Source organism: Natator depressus, chromosome 25 (genome assembly GCF_965152275.1).
Source record: "Natator depressus isolate rNatDep1 chromosome 25, rNatDep2.hap1, whole genome shotgun sequence".
Lineage (NCBI taxonomy): Eukaryota > Metazoa > Chordata > Testudines > Cheloniidae > Natator > Natator depressus.
In genome coordinates this window covers 15,602,873-15,624,034 of record NC_134258.1, presented here as the reverse complement: position 1 = coordinate 15,624,034, position 21,162 = coordinate 15,602,873, and the positions used below count along the sequence as shown (strand labels likewise).

General features: G+C 51.2%; 1 protein-coding gene across 1 annotated transcript; it reads right to left on the bottom strand.

Moving 5' to 3' along the window:
* Window positions 1–2,865: 2,865 nt before the first annotated feature.
* On the bottom strand, window positions 2,866–18,870 carry IL12RB1 (interleukin 12 receptor subunit beta 1). Its single transcript, XM_074939354.1, has 15 exons — window positions 18,490–18,870; window positions 14,738–14,852; window positions 13,584–13,753; window positions 12,874–13,031; window positions 11,568–11,613; window positions 10,686–10,796; window positions 10,296–10,369; window positions 9,659–9,875; window positions 9,040–9,213; window positions 8,386–8,484; window positions 7,425–7,571; window positions 6,843–6,986; window positions 5,374–5,470; window positions 5,200–5,281; window positions 2,866–4,529 (listed from the first exon to the last, which is right to left on the bottom strand). The coding sequence occupies exons 1-15, from the start codon at window positions 18,527–18,529 to the stop codon at window positions 4,068–4,070; spliced, it is 2,136 nt and encodes a 711-aa protein (XP_074795455.1). The 5' UTR covers window positions 18,530–18,870; the 3' UTR covers window positions 2,866–4,067.
* Window positions 18,871–21,162: the final 2,292 nt, after the last annotated feature.

Below are 21,162 nucleotides of genomic sequence, written 5' to 3'. Positions count from 1 at the left end.
AGCACAGATGCTTAGGAAAAGGGCAACAGGGGTTGCTGCTTTGGAAAAGTTGACCTCAGCCAGCATCCCAGATCCAGGCTGAATACAGGCTGGGGAATGCTCCGCTTATTCCTTCTTGCTTGTGTTGACTTATTCTGATTCCTTGTTGCAAACTGTTCGGGATGGGGAAGACCTTGCTGACTACAGCTTTGTTTGGTATTTTTTATGCAAAGTCCTTCCATCAGCTTAAAGAGGGTTATTGAAAGAAGTTATAAGTTCATGAGAAGGATGAAGACCTACAGTTCCAGCCTTCACAGAACAAATAGAATATAAAGATGTTTTAAAATGCTGGGCCAGATTCTCAGCTGGCCTAAATTAGCATAGTTCCATTCATGTAAGTGCTAACTTGCACCAGCTGAGGACCTGGTTCTCAAAGAATGTAATCCAGGGGAAGGAGCTGCCAATTACACAGAAGCTAATACTGAAAACACACTTCAAAACCAGGCTATAATCAGGTTGCAAAGACCTGCAGTGGAAGTAAGATGAGAATCAGCCTTAGGTGCGTGGGGTAGATATTCTGCAGGTTGGTTTAGCTGAGACTCACTTATTATTTTTATTCGTGTTGCGGTTCACTCATGTCAGCGATGCTTGATGTTTATCTCTTCATTAACATCAGTGATGTTTGGTTTCGATAGATTGCACAATCAGTACATATCACAGCACCTTCTCCAAATCCCTTAAGAGCTCTCCTATGCAGCCTCTCTCCTTGACTGTGAGTGGGAATCTTCCCTGGAATGTCTGTTCCAGCCCTCAGTTGAAAGGACCAGCCCACTTCTAAGGCAGAAGGGGGGATTTGATTCCAGACCCAAATTATTCACTCCTTCACCTCTGCTGAGACTACCACCAAAGGGGGCCCATTAGCGGTAAGCTGGTCAGTGACACACCAACATGTTTCACCCAGGCCACCAACCACTGTCAGATGTGGCTTCTGCAGCTGTGCAGAATTCAGGCTACCGGAGACTAGGCTCAAGGAGAGTCCTTAGCAGCATCTTGTGCTCGGACCCTGTCAGGTCCAACATTGCTGCGTGAGGATGGCCGGTACTCTGAAAAGAGACATACAACTAATGCCCAGGTACTGCAGGAAGTGGTGATGGTTCCTTCCCTCTCAATTAGAATGAAAGAAGTGCCCCAGCATGGGGTTAGGAGACACTCTCCAACTAGAGAAAGAAAGATAAAGCTGGTCCTGCCCAGTGTGCGTATTAAAAATCTCATGGCACTTTTCACAAGCGTGAATCCTGTTAATCCTGGTGCCTTTGCCAAATTCCAGCTCTGATCATTGCATTCCAGCTCCCTCTGTTTTCCTTGGTGTTTCAGTTGGATTGAATATTCACTTCATGCTCTAAACACTTGTACGCCGTAGCTGAGTGTTGTGAAGCAGCTGTCGTGTTTCGTTCTGAAGTGGCGACATTTCGATGCTGGATGAAGTGATCCATGTGCCTCGTCTGTAAAGCACTTTGTCCTCACTCAGGATGAAAGGGGCTCCCAGTCTCTAAATAGCAGAGATTTTATTGCTGTACAACTTGGAATAGAAAAAAAACCAGGGCAGGTGACTATTGATGATGATAAGGTCAGTATCTAAAGTCCATGGAAAAGCGACAAGCAAGTGAGCAGAAGAGCTAGATGTCGCATCAGGAAGTGAGAGGATGATGCAGAGTGCTGATAGGTTTCTTAACTGGCCACTACAGTTTCAGTGTTGGTGACTGGGTGAAGAACAGACTTACTTTCCATTGCCTGGTCTAAGTGGAAAGAGTTCTCCAGTTACTTTCAAGAAGCTCTGATGTAATGCTGTCTCCCCTAGTTGAGAGTATGCCCCCATCAGGTCACAACAGCCCAGATAAGCCAGAGGCCAGGGTGTGACTGTGATAAATGATTATAAAGACTGAGGATGAAATCCTGGCTTTGTGGGAGCCAATGGCAAAACTCCCATCTCACCCTAAGTATAACTTGGCTAAATGATGCCTGCACTCAGAACCCCACCCCTCTTGGCTTGGGGAGTGCGACAAAGCGGGGGGTAAGTTCATGCTGCCAGCAGGGTGGGAGTATTTTTTACTTCCACCTCTCTCTCTCTCTCTCTCTCTCTCTCTCGGTTAAAAAGCTTCACCTGACAATGTAGCGACTGCACGCCTCCCAGCCACTCTTGCTCACTGCTGGATGAAACAGACCAACCAAGATCTGGCAAGCGTTATCCTTGGGGCTGTTCCTGATCTGGGCTTGTCTCCAAGGGAATTTGTGAGCAATGACTGTCGCCTGGATTGTAATGTTCTTACATCTGCAGAGATCTCACCCTGAGGATTAGTTCTCCCTCCACCCCCGGAAAACCGTTCTGCTCTGTGCCTCCAATCTCCTGGTTCTTTCTAGCAAAGCCCTTGCTTATGGGAATTCCGATGAGATTGGAGCAAAGCCACGCTTGCGCTCACAGCACCCTGTGGACTCCAGGCAGTGCTAGGGACTGCTGGGATCACACATGGATTCTCGGGACACAATCCCATTCCTAACACGTTTGCTTGTTGTTTGTCTGTATTCCGGTAGCACCCAGAGGCCCAGTCGAGATCAGAGCACTGCACAAACCTAGAGTAGGAGACAGTCCCTGCCCAGAACAGTTTTCCATCTAACTAGACAGAGCAAGTGGGGGAGAAAGGGATGCAACATGCAAGCAGAATGATTGTTTGCACACTATGTTAGTACCACAATATTTGTTGTAGTTGGATTTTGTTGTTTTTTGGGGGGAGCTATCTATTTTACTCTGTGTGGGGTGTTAAATGTAATCTATGGCAGGAGTGAATGAGGAAGATAGGCAAAAAGAGATTCGCTAAAATCTGGCTCATTAATTATTTATTAATAATAAATTCACCCTACAAATTCCGATCACTTTGGAGTGCAGTGATGATTGGTACCGTAGGAGCTGAGCAGCGCTGCACATGCATTAACCAGTGGCATTGGGACCAGATTCACCTTTTTAGGCAGCTGGTATCTTTGCAAGGTGAGGGACAAGGCAGCCCCGCAACTGTGTCTCAGGTGGCCGTGTGCCCACTGAGCCTGATTCATACGCCGCTGACGGTTTTGTGCAAAGAAGGTCGCTGAGCATCAGGTTTTCCCTGTACTTTCCCGAGCTGCTAAATGTGTTTGAACATTCAGCATGCACTGAGACTGTCTCCGAGAAATGTATCATGTAGGCCAAACCACAAGTTAACCCTCAATGCTGATTCAACCTTGCCTTAAATAGGACACGAATTACCTGCAACAGCCTAAACTTGAAACATGAAAGCTAATCTCTGAGCTGCATCCACAGAATAAGCTCCGAGTCGAGGATTTGCTTCTGATTGCTGTGTGTGGCATACAGATGCCCTCCATGCTTCCTACTGTACAAACAACTGCTGTGTAGTATTAAACACGCAGGGTTCATTGGCACAGCAGTTGAGTGAACTAGCCTCCGTTCTAAAGCCTTGGCTTCAAACCCGAGAACAAGTCTGAAAGGAAGATACGTTTGTTAGTCTCTAGCTGATCCTAGTCTTCTGTGCTTAGTGGGTGAACAGAGACTTGGATCTATAACCAGCTTGTCAGTTTTAGCGACCAAAGTCTTTATCCAGGAATGATTTTGTTCAGCATTCCGTAAGGAAACTCCTGCCTGCAAAACCACGACCACCTGTTATTGCCACCGTACGGAATCTCAAACAAGGAAGTGGGCTCTGGAATAATAGGAGACCGTGGCTGGACTGTGGGACCTTTTCTTGCACATCACAATGTAGAGGACGTTCGAACAGTTCATTCTTCCTATTCACTATTTCATTGTGGGACTGGGACATGTATAATAAAAGACGGTCCCTGCCGCAAAGAGTTCACACACAAAATCTGAAAGAAGACCTAACAGTGCTGCAAGGCTGAGGTCGGAAGTCTCTCAGGAGACCTGCTGAGGCTCCTGTGTGCTGCACCATGGGATCTCTGCCCAGATGGGCCTGAGCACACGGTGCCTTGTCACTGCAACACTCTGTCTTCCCAGGCTGTCCCAAGCTGAACCCTCATGACAATGCTCACTTATCATGTAAAAGGTCAAAGCTGCCCCCATTCTTTATTATGACGGGCTTGTCTGAGAGCAGCAAGGAGAGCTGCACCAGAGGCCGAGAGAGCCCTGTCGGCTCCTTGGCAGCACCCTCCTCTGGGTGGGGCTGAGAAGGGCCTGTGCCTGCTTCAGCAAGGTTATTCTGACCACAAACACCAGCAAATTCTCTGAAATCATCTTCTTCCTGTTCCTCTTCCGCTGGGGTCAGAAGCACCTGCCTTCTATACTCAAATGGCAGGTCATTCTCAGAGCCTGCCTGCCCCTCCTTGGCCTGTAACATTTCTGCCGTTTCTTCAGTGTGGGTGTAGAGATGCAGCGAGTGAGTCTCTGTGTTCAGGTCAGGCTCCCCTTTGTCTGACATGAATTTGGTCACTAACGGTTCTGTGCCGCTGACTTTCTCTGACGGCTCCACAAAGCCTGGCCGCGGCTTCACCTGAAAAGGACAAAGCATGTATTCGGTGCAAAACAGCCTGATATGGGGCATGTGTGTGTCAGTCATCTGTGTGCTGAGTACAAACCATTGTGTCGACATGCCGAAGGCAGAACAGACCCTGGTGCATTTCAGGCAAGAAGCTACACTATTCCAAGCTCTCAGACCCTTCCTGGGCCTGCCACCAGGCTGGGAGCCTGGCGCTGCTGGGACACAGGTCACATGTGTAGCACACTGGATGAGGGCCTACGATCGGATTCCCTCTAGCTACTGGCCACAGTGGCTCTAGGAGCCTGCTACTTGTAGAGTGCTTCCTGAACTTAGATGGGAAGAAACCTGTGTTTCTGGGGCTGAGAGACCCAGTTTCAAATCCTGCTGCTGACTGTGGGTCTGTATATCTATGGCACCTGGTCCAGACCTTTTCCTCCCTCCGTATTAGCCCTTTTGGGGCAGGGTTTGGGGGTCAGGTGTGCTCAAATTAATATTTTATTGGCACATTTTGCAGCAATTACATGAGAGCTGCAAAGCCTGATTTGATCGCAGCTCCCCATGCAGCTTTGCTCTCCCTCAGACAATGTTCTGACGTGTATCCCATGAGTTATCTCCTTTCCCCAGCAGACCTCCTGGCCTGTAGCTTCTTCCCAGGGGTGAGAGTTCGGGGTCAGAGACTCACCTGGCTCATCTCCTCAGCTGGGAACTTGATTGCTTCGCTGTCCATGGGGTTGGGCAGAGGCGGGAACAGCACTTTCTTGGCCCTGGAGGATGTTGGCAGAGATTGGTTAATGTGCAGGAGAGCGAAAGGGCAGGGAGAACGGGAGTGATGGGAGGGCAAAGTCAGCGCATTCACCTCTTTTTGCTGAAGTGGCAAAACGCAGACAGGATAGGGACGCCTAGGAAAATACTGAGGTACCTGAGGTTGAGCTTCCACTCTGCAGGGTTGGGACCTAGGAAGAAACACAGCTCTGTCTTAGAGCCCCCTGGAACCGGCATCACAAGGGACAGGGAGAACCTGCGGGCTCTGTACCAGTGACCATCCCCACCCTGCCCCGGTCCCAGTGTCCGCGGGCAGCACTTGACATTCGTTCCCAGCCAAGAAGGCAGGGATCATAGAATCTCAGAGTGGGAAGGGACCTCAGGAGGTATCTAGTTCAACCCCCTGCTCAAAGCAGGACCAACCCCAATGTACCACAGTGAAGGGACTAGGCTTGAGCCTCGAGGTGGCCACGCTGTGGCCATGAACGTGGGTAGTCTCCTTCCCCCAGCACAATCCCTGGATGTCCTGGTTGCTTTCCTTGGCATGCCACCCTTCCCAATAGAGGCGTGTGTTGGTGTCCTGTGATTGTTCCTTATTTCTGCTGGTAATGGCACCTATGTTTGAGGGAGCTAGTTAGGGAATGTCTACACTGCAGTTGGAAATGAGCAGCCCCGGGGGAGAGAGTGGGGCTAGCAGGGGCTCGAGCTGGCCAACTACAAATAGCAGGGTGGACATGGCAGCTCGGGCTGCAGCTTGGATCTCAGGCTGGGCGGGGGTCAGCCCGAGTGCCAGCAGCATACGCCCAAGGAGTGCCAAGGCCGCGGGTTCCTTTCCCGAGGGGTGACTTGTTTCTATGGGGGCTGGGTGTCAGCAGGTCTTTTACTAACACAGGGTTTGGCCTCTGTCTAGCTGCTCCTGTGGTGTGTAATGGCAGATTCCAGTCAGGGAGGCTGTGGGGAGGCCAGGCCAGGCCAGGGGACAGGGTCGGGGCTTCAGCCATTCCAGGAAAGATGGTTTTGTGATTCAGGCAGCAGGCTGGGCCTCAGGGGGCTGGGGTTCAATTCCTGGCTGTGCCACAGACTCACTGTGTGACCTTGGATAGATCGCTTAATACCATTGCGCCTCAGCTCCCATCAGTAAAAGGGGGATCATAATCCTCCCTTCCTGCCTTACCTATTTAGACTGTAAGGTCTTTCCCTGCTTGCTGGTACAGAGTCTAAGACAGCTGGCCCTGAGCTCTGCTGGGGCCTCTGGGAGCTGCCAAAATACAAATAGAAGTACACGTTTCCCATTGATCGTTGGACCCCTGGGGGAAGCCCAGACTTTTCTGTTTTTCCTGGTTTTGCTTTTGTGAGCATCTTTGCCCTCGGCTTCTGCAAAAGCTGCATCACTCTGCTTTCAGGAGAGAGAGAGAGATGCCGGTCCCCGGGAGAAGAGAAACTCCCGCGGGCAGAAAGAGTCTCTTCCGAGAATCTGAGCCTCCAAGCAGCTTCTGCAACATGGTCACGTCAGTCCCCTCCCTGGGCCAAGCAACATGGGGGAAAGGATCCAGTGGCTGTTACCGAGCTTCGTGGTCTTAAACAGGAGCTGGGGGCTGCAGGACCCATCTCTGTCTGCTGTGGCTGTCTGAATCCCAACTCTGTAGGAGGTGCCAGGCTGCAGGTCCTGTAGGGTGTAGTGGGTTGCTGAGGAATTCGCTTCCTGATCTGATTAGATGATGATGGATTAGTTGAGCTATCAGCAGCATGGAAACCCCTCCCAATTCTGCTTTCTTTCTGAAACCGCTTGTCCCAGTTTTAGCTCTTAAACTGCTTACCACACCCTCCGCCTGCAGAACAGGGGCCCATCAGCCCCGTTCCTTCCTCCCATCTCTCTCTCTCTCTCCCCGCTCTGCCCAGCTTCTCTCTGCTCCTCTGCCAAGCCCTCCTGCACTCCTGTCCCTAAATCTATTTGGCACATGGACTCACTGGCCATTCTAGAGGCAGCGGGAGCAGGAGACCAAAGAATCAGGTGCGCTCACTAGCTGATTTCTGCCCCGCTCAGTCATGTGGACTGCCTGCCTGTGAGCCTGGACATGCTGCAGCCCATTGGGGTCGGTAACACGTTGGAAGGGAGAAAGGCAAAGTCAAGTGTTTCACACTCACATGCCGTTCTGTTGTCCTGCTCACTTGTGTAGCAGATAATGTATTTCTTCAGAATGCCGGGGCATTGGGAGAGTGGTGACGGCTTCCACAGCAGGAAAGCAGAGTTTGCTGTGGTGTTCTTGATGTGAATGGGCCCATCAAAAGAAGCTGTGAAAGGAGAGGTAGGAAAGAAAAGCAATAATTGGCTGCGTGCACATGGATTCACAGCAAGAAAACAGACCAGGAACCCATGGATCTTCTTGCCCCGGCTTATTTCGTCGGCCCATAACCTGCTACCTTCAGTTCACTGGATCACTAGTGATGAACTAAGTATTTTAGGGAAAATAAGAACTGACAACATGAGTCTTCAGCCTTTGCTTGAACACAAACCAAATCCTTAGAGGGCTGCCCCTAAAGAATTCCTGCCTCTGCAGAGTGAGGATTATACAGGCATCTTGCTTTCCCACGAATACAGACCAGTGCTCTGAAAAGCCACCCTGCAAGCCATGCGGGTTTGGGAAAGGCCCCTTATGTAGGGCTGGGGAGGACTTCCCCTTGCATCTGTTCTTGTCATGCACTTATTGCGTGACGTAAAACTGAGATGGTCCGTTCTGCAGGGCAGGGACTGTGGCTTTGCTTGTTTCTCTGAAGGGCCTAGCACATTTCACACAGGGCCATGGTGAATAATTTCTTGCTCCCTGGGTGAGGGCAGAAGGTTGTATGGAGGGAGGGGTGTTTCAGCTCTGGGAGGGGTTATTACTACGTGCAACTGGCCAATTTTTAGAACATGAGAAAAGAATCCCTCCCTACAACAATGTATTTAAAAAGAAATCATTCCACTATCGGCTCCCTCTTCTGAGATCACACGCCCTGCCTACTCCAGGTCATCTGTGAGTCACACTCTGCCCAGCACTTGTGTGATAAAAGCAAGTTTAGTGGGTCTTGCCCTTCCCCAGTGGAAACACACCATATGCAGACTTACTGTTAGTAGCAAAGAGGTACATGGAACCGAACGTCCAGTGCTTCTCTGGCCCCCCTCCGTGAATGGCAATTCTGTAACACTTCCTGGGTTTCACTGTCCCTGGAGCATAAAATCAGGAGACGTCATCAAACGTCCCCACACACCTCCTCAGATAAGGGGATGAGAGAGACCTTTCTGTCCCCACTGCCTGGTCCCAAGGTGAGGACCTGGCTGCGCCACAGTGTGACTAGGGCTGGGCCTTAGCAGGCACTGAGAAAGTGAGAAAGCCGGCTGCATATCTCAGCTGATTTCCCAGCTTCGCCAAGTTGCGTGACTTTCCAGCATAAGTAAAGGAACCTTGTGAGAGGCCAAAACATGCACAGGTCCCAAATGACAGCTGGACTCATCTGTAAATTGAACTTAGAAAGCATGGATGGCTTTGGCACCAGATGGTACCATGCACTTGCCTCGCACTGACTCTTCCTGACTTTGGGCCATTGAAATTGATGCAGAGATTCATGCTGGCTGCAGTGGGTTTGGATAAAGCCAGCTGTTACCACATGGGCATTTAGTTTCCAAACAACTGGCAGAGGAGGAGGGTCCCAGTAGGGAGGGGTGCTGGGAGAGGGAGGCCGAAGAAAGGTGTGTTAAACAGGTGGGTTTTGTCCTTGTTACCTGTATTCACATGGCTGTCCTTTTCAAAGAATTGTTTGTGGATGCATTCCTCTTGGTCCTCCTGGGGCTCTTCCAGGGGTTGCTTCTCAAAGCAGTAGAAGGTCCCATTGGTCTTTGCTGCCCACTGCACTGTCACATTGCTGCCATCCGAGGTGACGTTCAGAAAATTCATTTCTGGGAGGAAATACAAGGAGATATTTCAGCAGAAACACGGCACCAACGGCACGAAGACATGGCACCAAATTCACGGCATCCGGGGCAGGCAGCACTGGGGCAGGGGCACAGTCTAGTTCTCTGTTCGCCAGTTACCCAAAGCCCTGATCCTGCAGTTGCTCAGAGAGGGAGATGTGGGCTCTTGTCCCCCTTTGCAGAGGCCTTGCAACATTGAGAGCTTTGGGGATGCAGTTTGTTAAAATCCCAAAGAGGGAAATAACCCAGGGAAATGGCCGTGAGTCACTATGCCATGGAACTCAATGCTCTGTCTTCAGTCCCTGTCTGAGGCCACAGCAGCAGGGCCAGCAGTGGATGGGTCTGGTTCTTTCAGGAGGCTCGTTAGGGCAGCGGCTGTTTGGAGGGACCGCTGGTCTGAGGCATGGAGGGGAAGCTGAGGTCTCTGTACCTGTGCGATGTTCTGGAGGAATGCGATACGTCTGCACAGGACCTCTCCCTGCTGGGTTAGATGCACTCACAGAAACGTGATACTCTGCCCCAGAGAGAGCCAAGATCAGCGTTGTCTCGTCCTTTTCAGGGACCTCCTTCTTCAGCACTGTGCACCTGCACGCTGGCATGTAGACAGCTAGCGTGTAATTGACTTTCCACTGCTCCTCATGGGCTTCCTGACAGGGGGTTGGAAGGGTGACACTAAGTGACAAGATCCTGGCTCCCCTGAAGCTGTGTGTGTGTGTGTATATAACTTGGGCAGAATTAAGGAGCCTTGCGTAAATGGTCATGCAGTCTGGGCTTGTTTACAGACCTCATGCAGTGGCCAGGAAGCTGCTGTCGCAGCTGCTGTATTACTGCGGCCGTAACCACCACCAGATTGAACACATCACAGACCCGTCTGGGCTCTGAATTAGGGAGGATGTTGGCCCTACAGCTTGCATCCTGATTGGACAAGAGGGTCCAGAGCTAGCCCTGTCACAGGAGAGTTGAGACCCCATGCACGCTGCGCCCTGGAACTACCTTGTGACAGGGTCCCCGGAACTGATGGCGTGTGTCTGGTGGTGGAGCTGCACCCCATCCACACACTGCATTACCTGCCAATGGAACGTCACGTTTCTCTGCCCGTTCCTCCCGAGTCTCCCCACCGTGTAAGTCACCTCTGGAATTTCTGGAACGACAGCAGGGAATTCTGGCCACCTGCTTGTTTCTCTCTGCAAAGTCCTGCCCTCTAGCTTTCCTCCCCTCAGATGCCACTTAGAATCATAGAATCTCAGGGTGGGAAGGGACCTCAGGAGGTATCTAGTCCAACCCCCTGCTCAAAGCAGGACCAATCCCCAATTTTTGCCCCAGATTGAACTCACAACCCTGGGTTTAGCAGGCCAATGCTCAAACCCTTGAGCTATCCCTCCCCTGACTTCACTTTCCTCCCCTCCCCCAAGTCAGCCTCTCTTCTAAGCCATTCCGCCCAGAGTGGAATCTCGCACCCTCAGGAACAAAGATGGATTTGCTCCAGTCACTCCAGTAGCTGCTCCAGTGGGCCGTTCTGTGCCGAATCTGGACTTCACAGGCTGCTGTTGTTTCCAAGCTGCATATCACTAAAGCAAACCAAGACACCGGGGACTGAGTGACAGAATCCAGCAGGAGTTTTCAGCTTCATCTGGGCACCATGCCCTTCTGGCTAGCTGGAGTCAGTTTCAGGGAGCCTGGGCCTGCGGGGTCAGAGGGGCTTGGGTCCCCTGAGCATCAGAACAGAATTCATGGGACACTACTCTTACTCGGTGCCACTGGAGCTTGAGGCCACATTCCTGTCAGATGAGAAATTACCTCCCAGCAAGAGAGTTAAGGAGCAGGTGGGTGTTTGAGTGACTGGCAGTGCATGGATTTGATCAGCAGCTGTAATTCTGAGTGCCTGGAAAGGAGCAGAGGGTGGAGAGAGGAGGCAACCTGGCACTCCCCCAGCTGCAGTGTGTTTCGCAGAACAGAGGTTTTGCCACCGCTTTCCTCAAGCAACACCCACTCCCAGTTTCTCTACCTTCGAGGCAGCACAGGCCTGTGTATCCATTCCCCGGGCACTTCCGAGGGGGACTTTGTGGGATGTGGGAACTCAGCGCAAGGGTTTATAGGCTGTGAGCAGCCGTACAAATCTGGTTCATACATAAACCAGAGCTGGGCAATAGGGGTGTTGACTCGAGCCCTCTCAGCCTCCCTCTCCTCGGAACGTGCAGTGATATTGAGAGGAACTCTTGGGCAGAAGGTGCAGGGAGGGTCCCCAGGCCTTCCCGGCAGGTGTTTTTCTCACTGTGCTGGGATCAAGAGCTTCAAATGGCATTGGCTGTATCTGTGAGGGTACAGTATAATAAGCTGACCTGTTATGTTGTCACGCTTGTATTCACCTCGTGTCTGACACTCCACCTAAAAGCAAACCGGACAAGGCTTATACAAAGGCAGTATTTCTTCACACAGCACCCAGTCACCCTGGGGAACTCGTTGCCAGGGATGTTGTGAAGGCCAAAAATATAACTGGGTTCAAAAAAGAATTAGATGAGTTCATGGAGGACAGGTCCAGCAATGGCTATTAGCCAAGATAGTCAGGGACACCACCCCTTGATCTGGGTGTCCCTAAACCTCTGACTGCCAGATGCTGGGACTAGGCGACAGGGGATGGATACTCGATAACTGCCCTGTTCTGTTCACTCCCTCTGACACATCTGGCACTAGCCACTGTTGGAGGACAGGACACTGGGCTAGGCAGACCTCTTCATTGGTTCAAGCCCAGGGACCCTGCAACCAGCGATCAGGGCTGCTCAGTCCCAGTCCTTGCTGCTGTTTCCCTGGGCTCCTTCCTGCCCAGCCTTTCTCTCTCCTTGCCTGTTTCTGGGTTTGCCACTGGAGCTTCTTTTACTCCCTGTTGCTACCTCACCCCTGCCATGCCTCTTGCCAGAGTCCTTACTCCAGGGCAGGATCTCTGGGCTTACTCTGCCCTTGGAGTCTCTCCTTGTTCCTGACATTTCCCTCATCTCAGGGATTGTCTGCAGCCTCCTTCCCCAGCAGCCCCTTTCTGCTCTCAGCTGCTTGGCTCTCCAGTGCTGGGTTTCACTTTGTTAACCCTGGCCCTCCTGCTCAGGTGAGGCCGGGAGACTAACTGGCCTCTCAGGCCCTCACTAACCCCACCCCCCTAGCTCTGGTATGGGGTGCTGGGGCCTGGGTGCTGTTGGCCGGTGCAACGAAGGGGCAATTTGTATCACATCTATGAAGTGTCTGAGAACGACTTCATTGGAAACAAACTGCAGGATTTTATTATTATTATCTGGGTTTTTCCTCCTATCTAATCCCTGCAAACAAGCCCCAGATCCTGTCAAGGGAGACAGCATAATCCATCCCTGGTAAAGAAGGGGAGACTTTATTATACAATGAAACAGATGGAAGGAGCAGCTGGGCTGCGGGAAATACGTCACCAGGGCACTGAGCTGCTCGGGCAGTGGGTGCACGAGACGTGCTTACAATGGTAACGACGATTAACAATCATCAGCTTCCACAACCAGCGTCCTCGCTGTGGGATTACTGGGAGGAGAAGTAGTGAGCCTGAGCAGGGCTGGGGTCACTCACCTTAGCATCCCTGCCCCTTGGGCCTTCACTTTTCTGAGTGCTGGTCACTGTGTCTGTTTAACCCACCTGTGTCCATTTGGTGCCATTCCTCTGTCTGTACCGAGCTTCCCTTCGTAACGGCTCGTATCTGACCGTCCAGGTATTTAGCTGCTGCAGTGCCAGCGTCAGGGTACCGCTGGATTTAGAGAATGTGATTCGATGAGGCAGTGGCGGATCCAATTTGACTGGAATGACAATGTGACAGTAGGCGTCACTGGGGCTTGTAACAGGTGGGGCAGATGGGTGGAGGTGGTGTGTGATTTCAACAGGGCCAAGGGAACCTCAGAAACCAATCGTGTGTGCGCACAACACAAACACGGTGGTGTCCACATCCCACAAAATACCAGCACAGGTGCCCCTGGCTGCCATGTTGGCAGACCCAGCAGAAAGGCCCAGGGATGAAAGGCCCAGGCTATGGAAACTGAGCTCCACTCTTCTGCTAGCCCCATCTGGGGCAGAGCTGGGACACATGGGGGAGGAAGGGGGGGGGTAACATGTGGAGCCTCCCCTGCCACTGTCGTCCTGGGGGCAGGACGAGGATGCAGGTTCCAGGCCTGTCAGTCCAGCTGCTTTCACAAGCTGTAGATTTTGCATCACAGGAAAGCAGCTGTTTGCTTCCTAAGGAGGCTCATGCGGCCCCCTGCTAACCCAGCGGCAGCAGCAAGGGAGCTGGCGTTAGCCCCCGCCCCAGCAAGGGCCAGTGCTACGAAGAAAGCACACTTCAGAGGGCTGCTTACTGGCATTCTCCAGTTGCAAAGTGATGTTCTGGGTCCTCTCAACTCTGCCTCCACTGTGAGATTCCACCCAGGCGGTGAGGTTCTGTAGGACCCGCAGTGTCCGATAAGAAAAGCTGCAGTGAGTGGAGGACTCAGTCTTGAATTCCTTGCAGGGATAGGTGCTGTGATAACTGTGGAAGGAAGACACCTGGTTGCTGCCGTGCCAGGGTGTCCCCGTTATTGACTGTAGCGTGTCCGTGATGCAGCGCCAGTGTGCTGCTGTTGCCCATCCGCCCCTGGCCGACCCGTTGTTACACAGGCCTTGTGTTGCTCTAGCCAGCCTTGCCCAGGGACCATGACTGAGAGGAAAGCTGGAACCCCCTGCTCTTGGCAAGGCTCATTTGCTGCTGAATCTACAGAGGATGCCTTACTCTAACCAGGCTAGATCCTGAGTGTGTCTGAGCGAGGCCTGCGCCGGCTGAGCCAGGCACAGCTCAGGGCAACATGGCCAGCAGCGATGGAAGAAAGCGAGCCAGTCTTCTTCCCTACTGCTTTTGCCCCTTGCTCTTCCTGCTGCTGGCACCAGAGGGCCTAACGCGCACACTCTGCAGCCCCAGAGCTGAGTCTTATTCCTTTGGCTGCGTGCTCAGGCCGCCTGGAATTCAAATATCTTCACCATCCACATGTACAAACTGTCTGCAGGGTTCTGTGCAGGAACTCTCACTTGTTTCTAATGCCTTTGTATGGGGTCCTGGCTGAGAATTTAGGGAGATGGATGAATGCTAAGTTCCACACCTCCCTGTCCAGATTCTACCCCCCACCCCATCACCTTCACTGGCATTCGACTTACCCTCCCCTCCAGTGGATTTCTGTCTTTCCATCCCCTGTCACCTTCCCTGCCTTCTATCCATCATCCTTCTCCCCAGCATCTTTGTGCATACATTACCTGACATCCCAAAAACGTACTAGTGAGTTAGTTTTGTGTGCTTTGAGATGTGCCATGAATCCTTCTCCATCACCACCACCCACTCCCTGGTGCATGATGCAGGTGGGTTTTTATTCGCTTGATCTACCTATCCATCTCTATTGTTCCCATCACCATAGTAAGCAGACAATGCCATCACAGCACAATCCCACCCACTCACTTGGTCCCACTGTTGGGGCTTCCGACTCACCAAAACTTAAGAGTATAGGTGACATTTCCTGATGTGGGCTTAGCTCTCCAAGTGCAGATGAAATTGCATTGGGTGCAGTTCCTGTAGCAAACCAAATCAGGATCCTCAGCAGAGCCTGCGGCACACAAAGAAGCAGTTGGAGTTGTTCTTTCCTGTTGGATTTGCTTAGCAGAGGTGCAGTGTGTGTAGGGAGTAGCAGGAGGCTGGTGCCAGTGTCTGTACAGAGCCACTTAGGCTACAGAAACTCAGGGGTTTGCCACAGGGTTGTTTTCCTTTCCAGCTGCCCACACAATGGGCTACAGGTTTTCACTCCCTGCCCAGTGACCCTGCCCTCTGGAGCTGGATTCAAGGTCCAGGGCAAAACGTTACCAGGATCCATAGGAACTGCCCCACGCTACAATGGGCTGTGCCTATGTCAAAGAGAGAGCACAATCCTGGCACCTTTCCAGGCCTGGCCTGTGATTCTAGCCTTGGGCTGCCTGATCATGGGAATGGGCTAAACCCTAGCACAGGGCTGAGCATCTGCAGCATGCCTTCTTCCTCTGCTCGCAGCCCATGCTGCAGTGGCCCCCGAGGCCAGCACTTACCTCCACTTCTTTGTCTGTCTTCTGGGTTTTCAAGCCTTAAGAGATACATTCCCCCCCCCCCCCCAACCCCAAGTGCAAGAAAGACTATGGGATCATCTGGGGCTCTGTGGGAAGCCTGCTCCTTACCCCATCTAACCCCGTCCCCATTAGCCACAGGCTGAAATGAAGCGAGCCCCCCAGGGCCACAGCAGATCTGCCCTTCTCTGCAGGAAGGGAAAGAAGGGTTTGATGCTTCCAAACTGCGGGTGTGTTTGTCTGTGCGGGGTGTATGCGGGAGAGAGAGAGAGAGTGTGTGCGTGAGGGACTGTGACTGGTGCGTCTGTGTGCGCTAAAGAACACGTGCGGGCAGTGTATGAGTGCATGAGTGGATGAGTTTGTATGGGGCAGAGGGAGAGATTGGGGAGGTGAGAGAGAGATTCTGTTTGCATGTGGAGTAAGAGATAAGGTCTATGTGGCATTTGTGTTTGCATGAGATGTGTGGGAGGGGGGAAGAATGTGTGTGGTTTACACGGCTCGGCTCGCTTGCAAGGCTTCTATTTCCTTCTGCTCAAAGTGTTGGTGAGTGCATCAGATCCCCAGAAGAAAATCACCTCTGGCTGAAAGGCACTAAGTAGCTACAGCCCCTATGACTTACGGGGCCACAACTCCCCAGGTGTCTCATTGGGATAGCCTGGGTGGAGGGATAATTTTAATTTGTAACATATAATGCAATTTTGTTTGTTCTTATTGCTTTTGTAACATTATCAGGCAGGTTGTGTAAAAAAGGCCAGTAGCTGCAGCCTGTATCCTGCTGATAATAGCTTTCTTTGAAAGGGTAATAAGCCTTATGAATAGGGTGGAAGCGGTAGATGTGGTATATCTTGACTTTAGTAAGTCTTTTGATACTGTCTCGCATGACCTTCTCATAAACAAACTAGGGAAATACAACCTCAATGGAGCTACTATACAGTGGGTGCATAACTGGCTGGAAAACCATTCCCAGACAGTGGTTCATAGTCACGCTGGAAGGGCATATTGAGTGAGGTCCCGCAGGGTTCCCAGTTCTGTTCAGTATCTTCATCAATGATTTAGATCAGGGGTTCTCAAACTGGGGGTCGGGACCCTTCATGGGGTCACGAGGTTATTACATGGGGAGTCACGAGCTGTCAACCTCCACCGCAAACTCCACTTTGCCTCCAGCATTTATAATGGTGTTAAATATATTAAAAAGTGTTCTTAATTTATAAGGCGGGTCACACTCCGAGGCTTGCTATTTGAAAGGGGTCACCACTAAAAAAGTTTGAGAGCCACTGATTTAGATAATGGCATAGAGAGTACACTGATAAAGTTTGCAAACAATAATAAGCTGGGAGGGTTGCAAGTGCTTTGGAGGACAGGATTAAAATTCAAAATGATCTGGACAAACTGGAGAAATGGTCTGAAATAAATAGGATGAAATTCAATAGGGACAAATGCAAAGTACTCCACTGAGGAAGGAACAATCAGTGCACACGTACAAAATGGGAAATGACTGCCTAGGAAGGAGTACTGGGGTAGAGCAATCTAGGGATCATAGTGGATCACAAACTAAATATGACTCGGCGCTGTAACACTGTTGCAAAAAAAGCAAACATCATTCTGGGATGTATTAGCAGGAGTGTTGTAAGCAAGACATGAGTAATAATTCTTCCACTCTACTCCGCACTGATAAGGGCTCAACTGGAGTATTGTGTCCGGTTCTGGGGGCCACATTTCAGGAAAGATGTGGACAAACTGGAGAAAGTCCAGAGAAGAGCAACAAAAATGATTAAAGGTCTAGAAAACATGACCTATGAGGGAAGATTGAAAAAAAATGGTTTGTTTAGTCTGGAAAAGAGAAGACTGAGAGGGGACATAAGAGTTTTCAAGTACATAAAAGGTTGTTACAAGGAGGAGGGAGGTAAATTGTTCTTATTAACCTCTGAGGATAGGACAAGAAGCAATGGGATTAAATTGCAGCAAGGGAGGTTAAGGTTGGACATTAGGAAAAACTTCTTAACTGTCAGGGTGGTTAAGCACTGGAATAAATTGCCCAGGGAGGTTGTGGAATCTCCATCATTGGAGATTTTTAAGAGCAGGTTAGACAAACACTTGTCACAGATACTTAGTCCTGCCTTGAGGGCAGAAGCTGGACTAGATGACCTCTCGAGGTCCCTTCTAGTCCTACAGTTCTAGGATAAGGGGTGACATAGTATCCAGGCAGCTGGGCATCTCCGACTCAATAAGCCTGGGTGCACTCACAGGCTAGGTGATGAGCAAAGGCCCTTTCCTCCCTCTCCCCCTCTGCCTCTCAGGGGACTGGAAGCTCATTTCTCACTGTAAATGATTGTGAAGAATCGGAGGCTTTCCCCCAGCCAGGCCTGGCACTGCAGCACCTTTGAGTGTCCCCAGGACACGATGAATGAGACGTCCCTTGGGGGGGCCTGTGCCATTGTGGGGAGATTCAGGGCAGATGCCATTGTACTCCGACCCCCCCCCCCCATTTTCAGCTTAGGAAGCTGGGGGAGAAGGTCCGAGGGGCTCCCTGGAAGCACTTGGGGGGCCAGTTTCTATGAAAGGGGACTGTTTTGTATTCAGGACTACAGAAAGGAAGGGGGAAAGCAGGGATAGGAGTAAGGCGAGCTAATCGCCTTCAGGAACTGCAGCTCCCCCGACCCGTCACGCTGCCAGCTCAGCTCAGCTCTCTGCACTAGAGACACGCAGCCTAGGAATAACTCGCCCACACATCGCCGCTTCAGGAATTCCGATGCAGGTCCAAACGTAACAGACGTTGGCCAGAAAATACGGGCTCCTGAAAAGGAGGGTTTGTCTCCTACTCGTTCTGGACAAGCTGCTCTAGAAGGGCTTCTGCCCGTGGCAGAACAGCCGAAACTTCCTGACGGGGAATCTGAACTCGACGTAAAGAGAACCCTGCTCCCTTTTGCCCAGGGCAGGTTCTCAGCATTGAGCCCTTGTAATGGAATCGTGGCCCTTTCGCTGTTGCTTTAGAAATAATCCCCAACCCAAAACAGCAACAATTTACTGCCAAAACCCTGGTCTGTGAGAGTGAGAGTCTGTGGAGGGGAAGCCTCATTATCACCCAGCATCGCTCGTCTGATGGTTCTTTTAAAGATATCTCTGATCTCCGTACACCACAGAACCACTTACCGCTCAGTGCGAGCGCAGCCAGCAGCAGCAGCCAAGCCATTGTCAGTCCAGTTGCTCCCGCACCATAACCGAGGGGAGCAGCACGGAGGGCTCAGCGCTTGGTGACTTTACTCCGGGCACAGTGACTGGCTCTGCAGAGTGACCCTCCCGAGTCTCACAGAGCTCCTGGACCCAGAGCAAATCGCTGACAACTCATCTGGCACTCACGTTTCCGATAAAAGGTGACAAATTTCCCCATGCATACTAAAGGTGCTCACACATTGCAGCAGAAACTGAGGTGTCATTACACGCCTCGCTTTTACCAAAAGCAAAAGAGAAACAAAAAAAAAACTATCCCACTTTGATAGGTGCACCACTCTGTTCTGTCACTTCAGGGAAGCATCACCAAGCCACAAGATCACACCACACATAGAAAGCGGAGAGAGAAGAGCAAAGTAAGCAAAAGCATTGTGTTCTTACGAACCCCACGCCGGAGTCCATCTCTATCACACAGGACTGAATCTGGAGTCTTTCAGACTCCAGTCCCTGTTACAGATGGGCAAATCTGGAGTCATTCCACTGACGTCAGTTTAGTTACTGCAGATTTACACCAGCGTAACTGAGATGAGAATCTGCCTGACACATCCAGGCGGGCATGAGTGTGTGTGTTTGGACTTCTCTTATTTCCAGAGCATGACTCCCTATGTGTGTGCGTGCGCGTGTTTGTAGGGATGTGTGAGTGTGTTTGCCATGCATGAAGAAGCTTTTCTGATGAGGTTTTCCTAGTTTTTCTGATGCTGGCATTTCTGGGCAGGATTTTCCATCCCTGGTTTATTTAGGATTTCTAAGGCAAGGTTATTTCAGAGAAAAACTAATCTCTTTAAAGAGGGGCTTTCATTATGAGGAGAACACGGAGCTATGATTCCTCCTCTGATGAAATTGTTCCATTAAGCCCTAGCTTCCCCTTTGATCGGAACCTGGCATGGTCCCTTGCTTATGATATCACAGCCTGTTGTAGAAATAACTGTGACTGTAATAAATTCAGCACAGCGGCTTCACTGGAGGATCCACAAGAGGAGCAGATGGGCCAGGATAGGAAAACCTTTTTGTTTAAATAAAGAAATAATTAGCAAACTTGCCTGGGGAGAGGGCAAAGCCCTCAGGAAAGTTTACAAGAAGCCAAGTTTTAAGTAAGATGTGTTTGAAATTTTTCCCTCATGCCAGTTCCCTGCGTCTAGACTTGAAGCGAGTGGCAGTTACTGCTGTTCACCCTAGAAGACTCTCTCCACTCTCCTGTCTACGCTGCAATCAGACAGACAAACCCCACAACAGCACCTGTCTCGGAGACCCGGTCAGCTGGCTCAAGCTCATGCTACAGGGCTAGAACTTGAAGTGCAGACGTTCCTGTTCGGGCTCCGAAACCCAGCCAGAGGGCTGGGTCTCAGAGGCCAAGCTCCAGCCTGAGCATGAATGTCTACGCTGCTATTTGTAGCCCTGCAAACCCAGAGTCAGTTGACCGGGGCTCTGAGACTCTGTCGCACTGTTGGTTTGTTTTGCAGGGTAGATGTACCCTTAGAGGCACCTTCCAGCCAAGGGCCTCAAGCCCTTCACAAACATCAGGGAATGAAGCCTGCCACACCCTGGCCCAGAGAGGGCCCCGGGCCAAATGAGTGGTGGTGTGACCTGGTGCACAAGGTCACACACCCACCCAGGTTTGGCCCAGCCACCCCACCTTCCCCAGCATGACGGGGGGGCCGGGCCAAACCAGAGTGGTGCTGTGACCCCATGTGCCAGTCACAGTGCTCAGAGCAGGGAGCCGGGTGCAGCCCGTGGGGTAGGAGCCACCATTGAGGGGTGAGGGTGGAGTGGGCCTAGATCGGGGATGGGCCTATTATACGGTCTGCTGGCTGCCGTGAATATTCCTAAGGGTTCTGCCTCTTTTGCCCATAACTAACTTCCTCACCCTAATATATCGGGGCATCCTTAGCCTATAGGCAAGTACATTAATTATCCCAAACGTGTTAGCACATACATCAGCTGGTTACTATGGCAATCCTGCAGCTATGCACCTGCAGAGGTTGCTGTCTCAAAATACCCCAAAACCAGTATCAACTGACTTCTCGTGGTTGCCAGTCAGCGTTTTATGCAAGATCACAGCAAAACTGCATATTGCACAATAAGATATTAAGGCATCTTGTGACTTAGTATCACCGCTGGTCAACTTACTTACATTAAGGCTTCTAGGCCTAACTGCCTTATGCTAATATCTGACAGGGTTGGGCCTGTAGGTTCTGTGCATTACTGCTAGAGATGAGATCTTATCTTAAGGTAGATTAAAATCTAGAATGTACCGCATAAGCCACACCGAAGAGGATGCTAGAAGATAGGTGTGACGAAGTGGGACTGTTCTTAATGTTTCCTCTGAATAGTGTGGGGGTGCCTCAGTTTCCCCTATGCAGTTCTTAAGTATCTAGGGGGTGGGATAAGGGTGTATGATCGTTGCAGAGCCCTAGAGGGCAGGTGTGTGCAGGGGTCTGGACACAGACAATGGGCGACACCCTGTTTCCTGGCAACTGATGGCCTGGGCCCTTCCCCCCTACAAGGTGAGAGCTAAAGGGTTGGAGAACAAAGGAATCCGGTGACGACCTGGCAAGGGAAAGGGACGAAGCCCAGAGGAGGGGGGGGCTGGAGGGA

Coding starts and splice junctions, on each gene's coding strand:
- IL12RB1 (XM_074939354.1), bottom strand. CDS start 18,529: ATGGCTTGGCTGCTGCTGCTGGCTGCGCTCGCACTGAGCG. Junction 9,876..10,295: donor ACGTGACGTTCCATTGGCAG/GTAATGCAGTGT, acceptor ACCCCCTGTCAG/GAAGCCCATGAGGAGCAGTG. Junction 8,485..9,039: donor GGACAGCCATGTGAATACAG/GTAACAAGGACA, acceptor TTTATGCTCCAG/GGACAGTGAAACCCAGGAAG.